The following is a 16,675-nucleotide window of genomic DNA, read 5'->3' on the forward strand; positions in this document are numbered from 1 at the left end:
GAGATTGAAATGCCACATTGAAGCATGGAAAAGTAGTTAAAAGTCCCAACAAGTATCAAAAAGGTCTTGAAGAGTCAAAAGGCCAAACTTTGGTCTGAGAATATATTAATATAGGCTTCATCTATCCTTTATTCATCAATCTGGAAAAATGAACTGTATTTCTAATCACTCTGAGCCTGCATCTTATCAGAGCAAGGTGACCATGCCAGGTCCCCACCTAACAGCTTTTGTTGCACCAGAATCCTGGTACTCAAGAGATACTCAACCTCACATCAACCTACATCTCAGCTGGAAGCCCTGCAGACATCCAGCAAAAAAGCCTGGAGCAATGTGAGCTGTCACTAGAGTGATGTCCAAGTCACACAAATTTACAGCCCCTCTAGATTTACTGGAACTCAGCAATGAATTTGACCCACTGTAGTTCTTTATCAGCAGCTTCCCAGGATGCCCAGGGAACTGTGCTTAGCCCAGGTGCACAGCTCTGTTCATTTAGCTAGATGGCCATGGTGAGACATTCAATCATCTTTAACATGCCCGAGAGGAAATTATTCTGAACAAGTACAATGCTGGAGGGATTTCTGAACCCCACAACTCTTTGTCTTCAGCCCTGGAACTGTGACATTGGTGTGGCTGAACCAAAACTGGGCTTTAGTCCCTGTGAGATGGTGTGCACTGCTGCTGGTGGCAGTAGGTGAATGACCATGGGCAGAAGATGCCCTGTGGAGGTACCCAGCCAACCCACCACGGCAGGAAGAGCAGCAGCCCCTTCTCCAGCTGCAGTCCTCTCCAGCAGCCCCTTCTCCAGCTGCAATCCTCTCCTGCAGCCCCTATTCCAGCTGCAATCCTCTCCAGCAGCCCCTATTCCAGCTGCAGTCCTCTCCAGCAGCCCCTTCTCCAGCTGCAATCCTCTCCAGCAGCCCCTTCTCCAGCTGCAATCCTCTCCAGCAGCCCCTTCTCCAGCTGCAGTCCTCTCCTGCAGCCCCTATTCCAGCTGCAATCCTCTCCAGCAGCCCCTTCTCCAGCTGCAATCCTCTCCAGCAGCCCCTATTCCAGCTGCAGTCCTCTCCAGCAGCCCCTATTCCAGCTGCAATCCTCTCCAGCCGCCCCTTCTCCAGCTGCAATCCTCTCCAGCAGCCCCTTCTCCAGCTGCAATCCTCTCCAGCAGCCCCTATTCCAGCTGCAATCCTCTCCAGCAGCCCCTATTCCAGCTGCAATCCTCTCCAGCAGCCCCTATTCCAGCTGCAATCCTCTCCAGCAGCCCCTATTCCAGCTGCAATCCTCTCCAGCAGCCCCTTCTCTAGCTACAATCCTCTCCAGCCGCCCCTTCTCCAGCTGCAATCCTCTCCAGCAGCCCCTTCTCTAGCTACAATCCTCTCCAGCCGCCCCTTCTCCAGCTGCAATCCTCTCCTGCAGCCCCTTCTCCAGCTGCAATCCTCTCCGCTCCGTAGCGCGCTACGAAACAAGCTCAGCTTCTCCGCCCAAGCTCCCACCTCCAAAAGAATAACATTTCTAACTGTCTTTCTGGCTTTCCTTTTAGGTATGTCTCCATCCACTCTCTGTAGTTTTGTTTCATCTGCTTCTTCAGGCGTTTCTGCAGTGGGAGGGGACCGGAGACCCAGAGCCACCACAGTGACCACGGTGCACACCGGCAGCAAGTGAGCACGGGGGGCTGGCAGCGGCCTTGGCACCTCCTGCCCTGCTCGGCCAAGGACTAGAAGAAAGAAGATTTTTTTATGGCCATATTTTATACTGCAATTCTGAAATGTTTCATTTATCACAAACTGCAACGACTCCAGGAGGAACGGAATCTAACAGTCTCTGGTGCTGTACATATATATGTACATATATATATATAAAAATATATATATATATGAATATATATATGTATGTGAGTCTAGCAATGTTCTAACTAATGAACACTCATTCTTTCCCCCAGTGATTTACTCTTTTCTCAGTGTAGGTAACAGTATATGTTGTATTTTTTTTTTCCATTAACTACAAACATCTCAACTGGATTATTTAAATAGAAATACTTTCCTGAGCATATTTTTTTCTTTTAAAAATTACTTCAAGTAATGTCCCTCTTCCACTTTGCTGGGGGATAGGCTATTTCTGTAGGTAGAATTGGCATTAACTTTGCAACATGGGAGGATTTCAATGGCATGCCATTTCTTGCTCCTGAAATAGGACTGCAAGTCTGTCTGGCTTTAGCAGAGCTGTTACTGCTCAGATTAAGAAACTGCTGCTTTCCTCCCCATCCTCCTCCTTGAAAGCCATGGGGAGAATTAAATTGCCACCAGCTGGGAGTCAGCTCATCCTTGGCCTCATTCCTGCATGCTGGGGATCAGAGGAGAGGCAGGTACAGGAAGTCAGGCAGGAGCTGACCAGAGCTGTGCAAGGGAAACGACAGAGCATGGTCTCATCCTGCAGCTCCCATCTCCTTCCAGTCACTGTGTGCTGTGAGCAGAGGGAGAGAAAAGGAAGATACAGGGGTGGTGGGAATCATCATCCTCTGCCACTGATTTGCTCAAGCAAGACATTTAATTCAGCAGACTCCCCTCAGAGTGCCCTCTGGCATGGGGTGCATCCAGCCCAAGGGCTTGATGAGAGAGATTCCCAGCACCCACAGCTCCTTGGGGCTTTGCCTGGCATTGCTGATGCTCAGCACCTCCCAGAGTAGCCAAAAGTGGGGAGAGGGGAGAGGGGTGCTTGAAGCCCTCTGCAAAACACTGGCAGGTTCTTGGGTGCAAAGTGCAGGATCTGGTGTAGGATCTGATCATGATCAGGATGAGGATTGACACAGAGTGCTGAGCTGGGGGAGCAGGACCTCACTGAAGGCACAGGCACAGCTGGCAGCACTGGGGGCACTGGCTCTCCCTCCTCCCCAGAAGCTCATACACCAAAGCAAGCCCAATTTACCCATTTTTAATTACTGAATGCATGCACTTCCCAGGCTCTTTGTGCTGGTGCATCTTTCAGGAACAGCCTCCACAACTGTGCATTAAAGCAGCTTGAAACAGAGAGGGGAGCAAACTTGCCCAATTGGTAAAGGCCTCCCTTCAGGTTACCTCAATGAAATTCCCATCTGATTTTGCTTTGAGGAGGTGAGAGGGGAGGCAGGTGGCAGAGGCAGATGCCCTTCACTGGGCACTCTGAGCCCCTCACATCCCAGACAGCTCCATCCCTGCCAGAGGCAGAATTCCCTGCAGCATGCTTTGTTGCCACACTTGCCACACTTATCCTGAACATGAAATTGTGAAAGCCAGTCACAGACAGAGCTGAATGTGTCAGGCAATAGTGCTTGTGCTGGGAAAAGCCATAAGATAGGTATTTTTCATTGAGACTTCTATATCCTGCTCCAGCTTTGGTTGGTCAACTTCACACAGCAGAGCTGGGATTTCATCCATCATACTAAAAAAAAACCTTGGGGTTGGGAAAAAAAATGCTGGGAAAAAAACCTTGCTGGAAAATAGGTGGCAGTGAGCACTGACTGTTTGAAACAGCCACTTCTTCAGTGGCACTTGGAGCTGTTGCACCAAGTTTCTCTAGTTTCCTCTGTGTTAAGTTGCTTCCTGTTTTCAGAGGGCTGTGGCACACCTGAGTGAGCCCTGGGTGCACCCTGTGCACCCCAGCATGCTGGACCTGCCATGGGTGCTCACACAGGGAGGGCTGCAACTTCAATTTCTCATTTCAGGAAAGAGAGCAGATACTGAACTGTTGGGGGGTTACAGCAAAACACATAATTTCCACAGTGAAGACTTCTGACCAAGATTTGGGCAGACTGAAGGCCAGGGCATCTCCTTGCTGCAAGTCACACTCCTGTCCCCATACCCTGGCCATTGCCACCATGCACTTTTTATTGGCATTTATATCTGAGCTCTTTATGTCTTGCAGCAAAAAGCATGAAAACACAAGTAGAATCCAGTTTAAACTCAGTCTAAGACCACTTTATTTTGCCAGCCTGAGTAAGGAAGTTTTAGTTTTGAGAGACTCCAACCCCAAGAAACTCAAGGTATTTTGAACCCCCATGACTTCATAAGCACGGCTGGCCCTGTTCTGCTCCTGCTGCAGGCTGTAAATGGACAATCTCCCAGTCTGGCATCAGTGGAGTTCCCCACATTTACACATGTGCAACTAGAAGCAGGATTCAGTATGGGAATAGTTTTGTCTCTGTAGAGCAGTTTTAAAGGTCAAATATTCCCTCTGCACCTCCTCTTCTGAAACCTGAGGTCTGGTTTGGCCTTGACCTCAGGAGCTGCTGTGGCCACTGATCAAAATACAGCATCCAAATGAACCTTGCAGAAAAAAAAGCCAGTGGATTTCCATCTCCAAAATGAAGAGCAGTGACAGGAGAGCAGAGGCAGACATGCTGTCCTGCAGAGGGGGGTTCCCTTCTGCTGGCTGCCCCTCCTTGCTGGGTGCTTTCTGTGGTTTGTTTTTTTTTTGTTGGGAGGGGTATTCTTTCCTTCCATTGTTGGAATTAGTGTGATTTGGTTTTGGTTCTACAAGTAATATTCTGCCTTGGTTGTGTAATTTGTCATCATTCTCTTTGGCTTGCTATCAACTGCTGGGATCATGAGATAAGAAACAGAAGCACTTGTGAGCAAAATTGTTTCTTTCTGCTACAGTTTTGGTGGTGGGGAGCTCTTCTTTGGTATGAGTGAAACCCAGCTGGAAACCTGACCCAGGTTCACCCAATGCTTAGAGATCTCTCCTGAAGCATCACGTGGTTAAAAGCTCTCAGTTTAAATCTGGGTAAATCTGTTAAATCTGGGGGGACTGGGCAGCACCCAGGCCACATTTATGGGGCAGGGCTGGGGACATTTGCCCCTTGGCAGCACAGCCTGTTAGGGAAACACTCCAGCCTTGCTTACCAGGGATGCTCCAGTGCTTTTGCATGTCCTTCCCCTGCCCCAGCCTGCTTCTGCTCAGCCACTCTCACAGGAGAATGCAAAAGTAGAGAAAATAATGTGGGCATGGGGGAAAGGCTGAATAGTCCCACAGTAGAAGCTTCAAAACAAATCCCCAGCTGGCCTTGCTGTGAAGGACAAGGTAGAAAAATCACTCTGGGCTCTTTTCCAATGAACTGTCCTGCTAAACAATCTGTGATTTGCTGCTTGCATGAGGACTTCAGCCTGGACTCTGTTTGTTACCCTTTTCTGCTTTACTTTACTGGTACCGGTGGGATTTTCCTTTGTAACTTGTTTTCCTCAGCTCCTTCCCCTTCTTTTTCTTTGCTTGCAGCTTTGATTGTTGATTTTTACCTCCAGAGTCACAGAGGCCATCTCTGATGCCAACAGCAGTGCTCTTGCTGGGAAAACAAAACAAACAAACAAAAAAACAAATCCAGAAAAGCTCCAGCTGGCCCCTTAGCCTGCAGAAGAAGTTGTGAGGACAGGCTGCCCGTGAACTCTGCGAGCTGAAAGTCAGTATTGCAGTGGCAAGGGCTTCTGCTGATGATTTTGCATGTGACTTCATTCCCAGTGCATCCTAACTCTCTGCTGGATCACCCCTTCTGCAGCACAAAATGGATATTGGCCCTGCGACACGGCTGGTGGGGAAGGAGGAGTGTGGGGGAAACCTGGCAGTGTTGCTTTCCTGAGACTGTGTCACTCTGTGTCACTCTGCTGCTGCTGCTCTCTCCTCTGTCCTGGTTGCTGTTGTACAGGTGCCATTAGAGTAGTGGGTACAAAAAAAAAATATATATATATAAGTAGGATTTTACCTATATTTTACCTATGCCCTGTGTGTGTGTGTTATGGTTGTGGTGCTGAAATAAAACCAAGAAATTTGGTTCATCATTCCTGACATGAATCAAACCACAAAAAGGGGTGTGATCCCACTGGTAGACATCTCCATGTAGTTCTGCTGTAGGCAATGAATAGGGGTTTCTGCTGTGCATGTGTCCTGCATACCTCCATGGCTATTGACAGTATTTTTTTTTTTTTATTACCAGTTATTTTGGATCCCTGCCTGGTTCTGATAAAATTCAGGTCTTGTCCTAAGTTTTTTTTCTGTCCCAGGGCCAGCACAACCCCTGATCTCAGGCTTTTCTCCCCAAACCCTCTGCAAACCAGAACATGGGCCTCCAGGGTGCCCATGAAATGCAGTTGCAGCTGGCCCCAAAGTTGTCCCCTTCCTATTTTTAGGGAAGCAAACCTGCAGAGAAACCCAGATGGCTTTCAGCCATTGGCAAGCAGAGAGGATATTGCCCTTTGATGTGAACTTGGCATGAACAAGATCAGCTCTAGGGAAACCTGTGCTATTACTTCCTCCTGTGATAACAGCTCCAGCCCTGAGCAGCACTGAATGAGCACCAGATAAAAACACCAGACTGACTTTGCCAGCAAGATCATGCAGGCTATGGCCTGTTCCTTTTGCTCTTTCCAAAGAATCAGGGGATTCATCTGCTGGCAAAATAAGTTTCTAGGCTGAGCCCCAAGGTACAGAAGTAGCTCCTATTCAGCATATGGAAATTCTCATTTGATGCAATTATTCCTGTTCTTGCTGCCATGAATATTTACCTGTCTGAATGGGGGGTAGATGCATCCCAGAAATTATTAATGGGAAGGAAGTTTTGCCTTCCTTATTGTGCTTATTTGCTCCAGAAACTCCAGCACACATTCAAGCAAAAAGCAGAAACACACACGGAGACTACGGTATCCAAGGAAAACAGCATCAAGACCAAGGGTGGAGGATTAGTTGGCAAATCACTGTCAGCAATGGCTGAGTGAGGGAACAGCAACCTGCTCACAAACACTGCATGAGCCCCTATTTCCCCTGGTAAACCAGCCATCCCATACTTCATGCCCAGCAGCAAGTTTTACCCAATCCCTTTTGTTTTCCCTCCCATCCCTGCAGCAGGGTCCTGCCTTCCCAGCCTGTGGGGTGCTCTGCTCTCTGTGACACACCTGTGTTTTTGTGGGTGCACGTGCACACTGTGGCCCCAGGGATCACAGATCCCTCCAGTGGGTCATCAGGAGTTGGTCCAGGTTTTTTTGTCTGGCTTTGCGTGGTTGGGCCAAAGCTGTGTAAATAGTGTTTGTAGCAGAATTTAGCCTGGACTCTGGATTCCAAGACCCCCTTCCCCACCACAAATAGTGCCACTTATCTGTCCAGGGAGCTTTTTTTTTTTCCTGTCCTCTTCATAAATGCTAAGGTCAGTGGAATGGCTCTTACAGGTTTTCCATACTCAGAGTGGAATCAGGGCATGTGTGCTCCCAAGCATTGTGAAAAACACTGCTGAACCAATGATGGCATCAACTGTCCAATAAATGCATGATACTGCACTGCATGTATTAAACTGCTGGTCACTGGTTCTGTATTTCCTGAGCCTTTTCTTTGTCCACTTCAACCCAACCTTCTCTCTGAGGGAGTTACTTCCATGTATTGCTTTTAAATGACTCAATGTATCTGTAACTCAAAATCCATTGTTAAGTTTAAGTAAATGCAAAAGCTGATGTTTTGTAAACAAGATATACTGCAAAGCCTGGTAATGTATTTTGTCTTTCTGTTGAGTTCTGTGCAGCATGTACAGGAAGAGTCACCATCCAGAGCAGCTTAAAATTAGGCAGCAGTCACATACACAGATGTAGAAGCAGGGAGCTGGGGAGGTGAGAATCCCTTTTTTAATACAACACTTACAAATTTGATCTGCATCAAAAATTCCTTCCCTGGGTCACTAACTCTCAGAGCTGCCAAGAAACATGTTGGTGTGTCTCTTTGTTTTTTTCTTTTTTCCTTTTGGTTCATTTTTTCTAGTGAAAATTCAGATTGGTTCACTCAATACTTAGTATTTTTCTCTTCCTGCAAGATAGTTCTTTCTCACCTGTTGCAGAATGAACTGCATTTTGGGGACCAAGATGCTGTGATCCTTTGCCTGCACAAAATAGGGCAGAGTGCTGAGCTAAACTATCCCATCCTTTCCCAAGCATCACCACCTAAATACTACCACTTAATCCCTGAACCTCCAAGTAATACCATTTATCCATGGAAGAGTTTGGTGTGGTACTTTTCCTTCTTCCACATGGAAACCATGCCCTTGCCTTCTCTTCCCTTAGTCATTGACCCATTTTCATCTGTGCTGGTCTTTCCAAGGCAGGATACAGGATTGCTCCAGCCCAAACCTCTTGAGGGCATCGCCTGGGCTGTGGTCCCAGCTCCTGAGTGGCTGCTGTGTGGAAAATCCTTGAGTTCCCAACACTCAAAGCAGAGTCATCTGAAAGGACTGGGAATTGCTCTGTGTCCCTGGCGAGGGCATGCCAAGCAGCAGGCCTGGGCAGCAAGCACCATCCTTGGAAATTATTCTCCATGGTGGCCAAAAACACTGAGAAGTCTTGAGCCCCCCTTCAAGGCTGGTGCTCAGCCAGGGCTGTGCCATTGCCAAATCACTGAGTGGCAACAAACCATCAATTACAGCTGTAAACCAGCCTGAGTCCAGATTGCTGAGGCAGCACCTGGTCTGAGGCTCCATGAGGAGGTTTGATGTGTGCTGTGGGTTCTGGTGGGTGGGAGCTCCTAGGGAGTTGCTCGGAGCAGCTCTGAGCTTTTCCATCTCTCATCTTGCATCCCCTGAGCCCAGCATGGCATCACACATGCTGAGTCTTACTAGACCAAGCATGACCCCCAAAGTGAAGAGGGTGGAAGGTTGCAGCTCAGTTGGTGTGTCTCATGTTTTGGTCAACACAACATCAGTGACCTGGTGTAAATTGACCTCTAGTTGAGAAATAATATTTTGGCCCATTTGGGCCTTTTTTTAGATAGGTATTTTATTTGAGCCAGAAAACAGTAGGAAAAAAGAGCCTAGTCTGCCCAGAATAGTGACTCCCCAAATATCCCCAACTGCAAAACATCCCTCAGTTGACTTCTAATGAAAATGCAAGCATGTTTTCTACAAAGGCTTTAATCTTAATCAAGGAATGTCAGTGTGCCTAATATTGCAGGTCTTGTGATTGATAACAAGTTCATAACAGCATCCATGTCCAAAAAGAAGGGAGAATGTGTATTTACTCCATGCATGTATTAAGGCATTGCAAAAGTTTTATCTGTAATGAGTTTGCAGTTCTGCAAATTGTTCATGGGGCTACATCGCAAGTGGTTCTCTGCCTTGACAATCATGTATACATATCAAGATTTCTATCATATTGACAATTTAAAGGGATGACTAATTGTTTTCCTCCAATAAATCCAATTAAATCAGCCTGATGTGAAGTCTGATGATTTTGAGTGCACGAGGCTCCACCCACAAGCAAGAAAGGGAGTGAATAATTTCTGTGGCTGCTCCACTGCCCTGCTGTGTTTTATCAATGATGTTTCTTTATGTCCCAAAGGAGAATAACAAGATTTTCTTTCTCCCCAGTTCACTCCATAGGGAAAGGAATAAAAAGGATGATTTGTCCTTTGGATTTTTTCTAAAGCTGTTGATAGAAATGGTGTTGAATGTCAACATATGGAGACATGGCTGCCTTCTGGGCACTGAGAATGTCTGTGTAGGGTTAGGGAAAGGACATGTACTTGGTGGAGACTGCTGCATGTTTGAGTTGGTCCTGGTGACTTACACACCCTGTGGAGGGAACCATCAAAGGAGACAGGATTTTCATCAGTGAGAATTTCTGAGTCCCTTTGCAGTCAGCCACACTCTCCAAAGACTGTTGAGTGTGCTCCATCATTGGCTTAATTTTCTTCTAGATTATGTTCCTGGGGTGTGTTATGACTTGCTTTTAATTTTTTCCTCCTGTTTTTCTCCACTGTTGTTTCTTATCTTCTGGTTTTCACTCACTGGCACACAAGAATTCCTCACCCCTTAAAATAGGTGGCAAAACCAACATGCCCAGCAGGGAGGTGGCCCTGTGCTTGAGGCCAAAGCTAGGTAGTTTTAGACACCTGGTTCAGTAACAGAGCTGAAACAAACAGCAGTGATGATGGCCAACTCACAACAGTATAAAGAGAAAGGCAAATTACTTATAAAGCTTATATTTTGTGCATGAAGAAACAACCCCCAGAACCAACATGGTAAGTATTTGAACGCTGTGGTGAGAGCTGTGTTCTCAGAATTACATTTTCATGGTGAGTTGTACCAGGACAGGTAAGATAACCTCCAATTTGTGCTCTGGAAAAAGCACATCCATGGCAAGATAGACCTTTGGAAAAGTACATCCATGTACAAAAATGCTGTCTGGAAGTTTGGAGGTGATGTGTGACACTGAGGCACAAGCACATGATCTGCAGTGTCAGGAGGAGCAGCAGATCCTGTAGAAAGACTGTGCAATCTTCCCATGTGACATAAGCCTGAACTCTGACAATCCTTTCACACTAAGGACCTCATCCCCACCTGTGTGTAAAGTAGCTGGATTTAGCTCAAATTTGGCACTTAGAGCAGATAAAGGTCTATCCCACATTTCACCATGGAATTAAAATCTCAGCCAGGGAAACTTTTTTGTGTTTTGGTTTTAAAGTCATGGGTTCCTCCATAGATTCAGTGGTCACTCAGAGCCCACCAGGCTCTTCCAAGCTCCCAGAGAGATTGGGCAGAAGGTCACCCCATGACCACTGAAATCCTTATGCATGACATCCTGATGATGTCATGTCAATATTCACTTCATCTTTGTACATTTTCTTCACTGCTATGTGCTCAGCCACAAATTCTTGGCTGTTTGCAACAAAGGAGATAAAAACATCAGTACAGAGAAGCCAGAGGGACAAGACCAAGATGCAACTGTAGAAAATATTTTGCTTGCAACCTTGCCAAAATCCACAGCCATGTTTGCACTGGAGGGAAGGGGACTGTCCTTCCTTGAAGGCTTCCAGAGTGTTGGTGTGCACTGAGGTCTGGCCTATGCCACACGCCAGCCTTTCTCTGTGCTACCCCAGCACCTTTTCTCACTCCTGCTCTCCAGAACTGTCCTTTCCCAGAGCCAGGGCTCCCGTGGGCTGTGGCAGCTCTTCTTTCACAGCCAAGAGGAGTTTGAATGAGTGATACCTGCTGAAGCAGAGAAAGTGCCGGTGCACAACTTTGAGGACCATCCAGGCTGAGTAGGGATAGACCCCTGTGGTCCAGGAGCAGGTGATGCTGAGGAAGCTGCATCCTGCACAGAGCTTTCAAATCAGTGCTTGTGCACTGTAAACAGTCCTGCCCTCTGTGGTCATGCCTTCATTGAATCTCTTCCTTCATGCCAAACCTTCCCAGCTCTGTGAATCCACAAAACCACACTGATCTTGTGAGGATCCCTCTGGGCAGCTTTCCATGGGGAGACACCATGGGCCTGCACTGCCCAAAAGCAATCCCAGGACACTCTAAGCTGTCATAGGGATAAAAGGATGCACTCTTCCCACCATTTTATGCTTCCTCCCAGCTCTGGACATCCCTCAGGTAGAAAATCCACCTACATCACTGTGGGTGTGTGCCCTGCCTAGCACATCTGAGTTTGGTGGGCCCTCTCAACCATGCTGAATTATTGTGGTGATAACCATTTTTTATTTCTGTGGGGGTGGGGAAGAAGGACCATCTGGATTATCACTGCAAGTATTCAATTGAGTATTTCCAGATTGTTTGGCGTTTGGGCTTTCTGGATTACGTTGGGATAAATTCCTGCCTTCCAAACTTTGTTTGCTTATCCTGATTTCAAGAGTTTCTTTTCTTTTTTAATCTTTGTGGTTCTTCTTTTTATAATTTCAATGTTCTGATAAAGTTACAGTCAATTAATGATTAATTTACCTTCTCCATGAAAGTGTTTTGTTTAGGGAAATTAATAATAATAGAGCTGAGAGGCAATTTGTTGTTCCCATCAAGCTCACGAACTTTGTGCTTTCTTTGGCGCCATATAGACTCTTGTATGTTTTTCATTTTCTTTCTTTAGGGCAGAAGAAAGAGCTGTGCTCACATCTGTGCCTCAGCTTGGAGTCTAACAGTGACCAGAAATGCATAATAAATCTCAAACTAATGCTTCTTTTTGTTGCAGGCCAGCTGGGCAGGTACCAACCACATTAGGAATCACATATCACATCTTCAAGTTTTCATTTGCTCAAAGTAGCCTCTGAAATGCAACTTTTCCTCCCAGTCTTTGACCCAACACAGGTCAGTGTAGCACCTAAGTGGATCAGAGCCCTGTTCCACTACATGGAAAGACCAAAATTATTGTCATGGTGAGCCCCTACTGACCTTCAATGGGAGTTGACAGAATTCATGTTCCCAACAAAGATGTACATGATGGACACACATCTGGAGTTATAATATATGGTAATACAATACAATACAATGCGACATTATATTGTATTATATTATATTATATTATATTATATTATATTATATTATATTATATTATATTATATTATATTATATTATTACAGTGTCTTTATCAGACTAAAGCAGAGGGGAACATGACATTACTTGAAGGTTTTTTACTGTTCTCCTGTGCTTTGTCAGTACTCAAATTATAGGATTTTGCCATGTATTTCAGTTAATTTCTGGTCACAATATTTAAAGAGGGAATTCATCTATGATCAAGCCAGGCTGAATTCTGCAGACAATGTGTGGCTTTGTTGCCACCAAACATCAAGTTCAGTGCTGAGCCCATTGACAGTCACCTTGGAGGCTTGAACTGAGGAACTTCTTCCGTCCCCAAGTATTTGCAGTGTGCAGAGGGCACCACGTGCTTGAGTTTACTGATGGTTCCCATTAAATCCATGGAAAGAACCGACTGTCCAGCAATTCCTCTGTAAGAAAGCCAGAGACCTTCAGAAAAAGAAGGGAAGGGGCTCTTCAGGAAAGAGCCAACAGCTGTGGTTAAGATGAGTCTGTTAGCAGGACACCTTGGGGGCCTCACTCACCTGTGCAAAGAAGGTGGTGACAGACTGATGAGATGATCTAGCACCAAATGTGGCTGGACAGATGGACAGGGTCCTGACACCTGTTCCTGGAAGTCACTGTGTCCAGGGATACCTACAGCCATGGATGGCCTGGCAGGGCTGTTGTGCTTTGCACCCCAGCCATGGTCCCCAGCAGCTGATGGACCTGTACCAGGTTGGGTCCATCGTCCCTAAGCTGGTGGTAGCAAGATGAGCTGAGCACTTCAACTGCAAAGTATTTAATTCTTTAAATTCTCCCATGGAGATGTAATGTAGTCATTCTGTTCAGCTTCAGCCTCATAACTTGTTTTGATTATCTGTGGCCTTATGGTGGTGATTTAAACCTACTGATTTATTGATTCAGTCTTAATTGGGTCCTGAACTGGGTCATTGCATCATTCTATCTTTAATTGTTTTAATGAAAGTCTAGCAAATTAGGCTGGTAATATGATTGCTTAGAGGAATTCTTGCCTGTTCATGCTTCTTAATGAAATCCATAAAAGTGAAAAAAGGAATGAGCTTATCCTACTAAATTGCCACTTATATTGTGGAGTCTGAGCAAAGCTCAGAAAATCAATCTGTGGTGTCCTTGGCTCTTCCTCCAAATATATGTTTTCAGAAAGAGAAAACCTAGCATCTCAGCAAACATCCCAACAGAAGAATGAGAGAAAGAAAACAGTAAAATATGAAGCTAAAACCTGGTCCTAGTTCCCTTTTCTCAGATTTCCTTTAACTTTGCAAGCAAGTCATTTAGGAGAAGACCTAAAAACCTACTTATATCCCAAAAGAGAACTTCAGCCCAGTGGCTAGAGCACATGCTGGTATCCCTCCTGTTGTGAGAGCCCAAATCTCTGTGGGTTTTGAGGTCTTTCATCATGTCCCCAGAGGTTTGACTCATGCCCCGTTCTCTTTGCTGTCAGTTTGGTGCCCAGATGACCATTTCAGGCAGAGGACTCAGCACTAGCAGTGAGAAGGACGATTTTGTCCCCATTTTGTGTTGTGACATTCATGAGAAGCATGAGTGTGGCTGCCCTCCATCACCACTGGCAGCTGCCTGCTGCCTGCACAGTTGTTCCTTTCCACCTCTTCCCCTCTGGATTTCCAGCAGGGCTGCTGCATCTGCAATGCATTTTCTACCCACTGGGCTAATGAGCTCTGTGCTGCCAAAGCTGCCTGTAACTTCTTCATCTCCCCCTGTTTTATGGCTGGAAATATGCTGCTTCCTCCCACTCCTTGCTCATCAGTGAACACTGTACTTTGCATCTCACTTGACCCTGGCTCCGGCTGCAGGGAAAATATCATTACTTACCAGCAGTGCAAAGCCCCCCACCAGCCCTGCTCATATACCCTGAAGCCTGTTCCATAAAGAACACAAAAAATCTGCTTCAAAACTGAATTTGCAAAACCAAGGAAAATCTGCAGTCAATTAAAAGCAATGAGAATTAAGAATACAGCAGATGAGGAATACAAAGCTCAGATCTGCTTGATCCTCAGCGTGACAATGCATTTTATTTTATCCCTCTAGGAGAACAGGGAATTTTGTCTCTGCATGGGCTGTAATGATGTGGCTGGAAAGCTTCCATTATCTTTTAATTAAACAGTGTGATTACATTTTGCTTTCTGCAGCCCATTTAGCCCCTGAGTCAGTGCAGAGAATGAAGATGTGTCACTGGTGCTCTGAGTGCAGCACTAACCCCTCTCCATTGATCAGGGCTGGATCTGGAACCCCAAACCTGTCCCCAGGCTGCCCACAGCTCTGACTGCACTTCCAGCTCCCCTGCTCTGAGCAATGACACCTTCCACTATCCCAGGTTGCTCAAAGTCCCATTCAACCCTGGCCTTTAACACTTCCTGGGATGGGGCATCCACAGCTTCTCTGGGCAGCCTGTGCCTGTGTGTCACTAACCTCACAGGAAAGAATTTCTTCCTTATTTTTCAACCATGCACTCTGTCTTGCAGCAATTTCAGATTGATGATGGTTTTTGTCTCTGTGGGGCGAGGTATCAAACATGTGGCTACAGAATGGACTTCCCAGGTGACATCAGGATGTAGCTACAGATGGTGATTTCTGGCAGAGGCTGTTGGCAAGTGGGACCATCCCACTGCACTGTACCACCCAGCCATGGTACAATGCTGGGGATCCACCAGTGACCAGGGGTTAAAAGGAGACTTGGCTGACTGCCTGCAGCTGAAGAATTTTCAGCCATTGCTTGTAACCTGCCTGAAGTAATGGACTAGATATCAGCAAAAAATATTTAGAGAAAAAGAAAATGTTTTTCAGTTGCAAAAAGTTCACAGTTTGGAAAGTCCCTTTTCCATGCACTGGGGCAGAGACCGGCATCAGCACAGAAACTTTCAACCTGAACAGTGTCAATGCAGCTACTGAAAATGCTGTAAAGTCACAACTGCCCTGCTCTCTGGTGAGCAGTGCTGCTTCCAGGCACAATTAAAAGGTACATTTCCTAAGGCAGGAGTTAGCTCTTCTTCTTGTGTTCATGGGTAGCAAAATGTTTTGTATGTGTAAAAAATTATAATAGATTGTAATCCTGAATCACCTATGTATGGACAAGAAAAGAGATATCAGGTTAGGAGATATTTTCTTTTTACTAAAGACATGGTTTTCATTGCTGCCATCTTCCAACTAACACACTGTACTTACAGGTGCATATTGCATGTTCTAACATCTCTGAAACAAGTAATTGGAAGACAGCATAACCCATGATCTGCTTTCCTACAGCAAGAACTGCTTTTCCTGGCATCAAAAAATGGGAAAAATAATTCATTGACAACAGTCTGTGACATTTTCTCTTCCTTATCTCTTTAGGCCAAGTCTCCAGCAAGCAGAGTATTTCAGAAATAATCATAAGAGAAATATTAAAGAGAGGAAAACAAAACAGCTGCCTGTTCCCATGGAAATGCATGGGAACAGTTGAAGCAAGCACCCTTCTGATGCGGCCATGTGTTTGTCCTTGGATGGTGAGCAGAGCTCAGGCAGCTCATCCTCTCTGTGCTCTGCTTGGGGTTTACTGCCATGGCAGATAAATAAATGCCTTTGACCTTGGGGGCTCTCTGCTTTTCTCTGGGCAGGGTAAGTGGAACAGAAATGTCATCTGGGACACCCTGCCGGTCTGCACTTATCTCTTCCCTTCTTGCTGGGTCCAGCCCTTCCCTGGTGGATCCTGGCTCACAAGGATCCCTCCAACCTCTTCCCAAGCCACCAGTGACCCCATTGGAGCATCTGCCCCTCAGTGCCACTCTTACCTCCTGGGTGAGAAAGGGGTGAAGAAATTGGGCTATGAAGGTTAAAAGAAATGGTTTTGCCCCTCTGGTCAGCTGTCCTGAGACTTCCCCTGGAGTGCTGGTTTACCTGCCCAAGAGCTCCTCATCCTCCATGCACGGCCACGTGGTTTCTGTCAGGAAGGATTTCCCAGTTTGCCTCCTCCTGGGCAGTCTGGTTGTGTAAGAAGTCCCAGATCATGGCAGCCTTGGGGAAGGACTCATGTTCTGTCTGGGAACTGTGTAAAAACTTTTAATAGTCAAAGGCTGTCAAAAGAGCTCTTGACCCTGGGAAACAGAAGAGACCTCTCTGGGCTCTGCTCCAGCCAAGAGGATGTCTGTCCCCTTGCTTTTGTTGAGAAGTTGCTCTCCTGTCTAAATAAGCAATCCAAGTTCTGGCACCTAGTGCAGACTGCTCTGATTCACACTCTGCAAGGCTCTACATCTCCGATGTGCTGGCACCTCCCCTCCTGCCCCTGCTCAGGAAGGTGACAGTTCTAGAAACTGGAGCAGGTGCCAAAATCAAGGGCCCCTGAATTCTCCAACGCAGACCTGC

General features: G+C 46.3%; 1 protein-coding gene across 3 annotated transcripts in view; it reads left to right on the forward strand.

The window, feature by feature from the left end:
- The window catches only part of CAMK1D (calcium/calmodulin dependent protein kinase ID), a 220,255-nt gene extending 211,057 nt beyond the window's left edge, over window positions 1-9,198 (forward strand). Inside the window, exon 11 of one of the 3 annotated variants that reach the window (XM_036400264.2) lies at window positions 1,538-9,198. In XM_036400264.2, the coding sequence (XP_036256157.1) occupies window positions 1,538-1,659 (122 nt within the window). In that variant the 3' untranslated portion in view covers window positions 1,660-9,198. The remainder of the gene's footprint in view (window positions 1-1,537) is intronic. The other 2 variants (XM_036400266.2, XM_036400267.2) reach the window with 2 other exon arrangements.
- Window positions 9,199-16,675: the final 7,477 nt, after the last annotated feature.

This window comes from Molothrus ater, chromosome 5 (assembly GCF_012460135.2).
Source record: "Molothrus ater isolate BHLD 08-10-18 breed brown headed cowbird chromosome 5, BPBGC_Mater_1.1, whole genome shotgun sequence".
Taxonomy (NCBI): Eukaryota; Metazoa; Chordata; class Aves; order Passeriformes; family Icteridae; genus Molothrus; species Molothrus ater.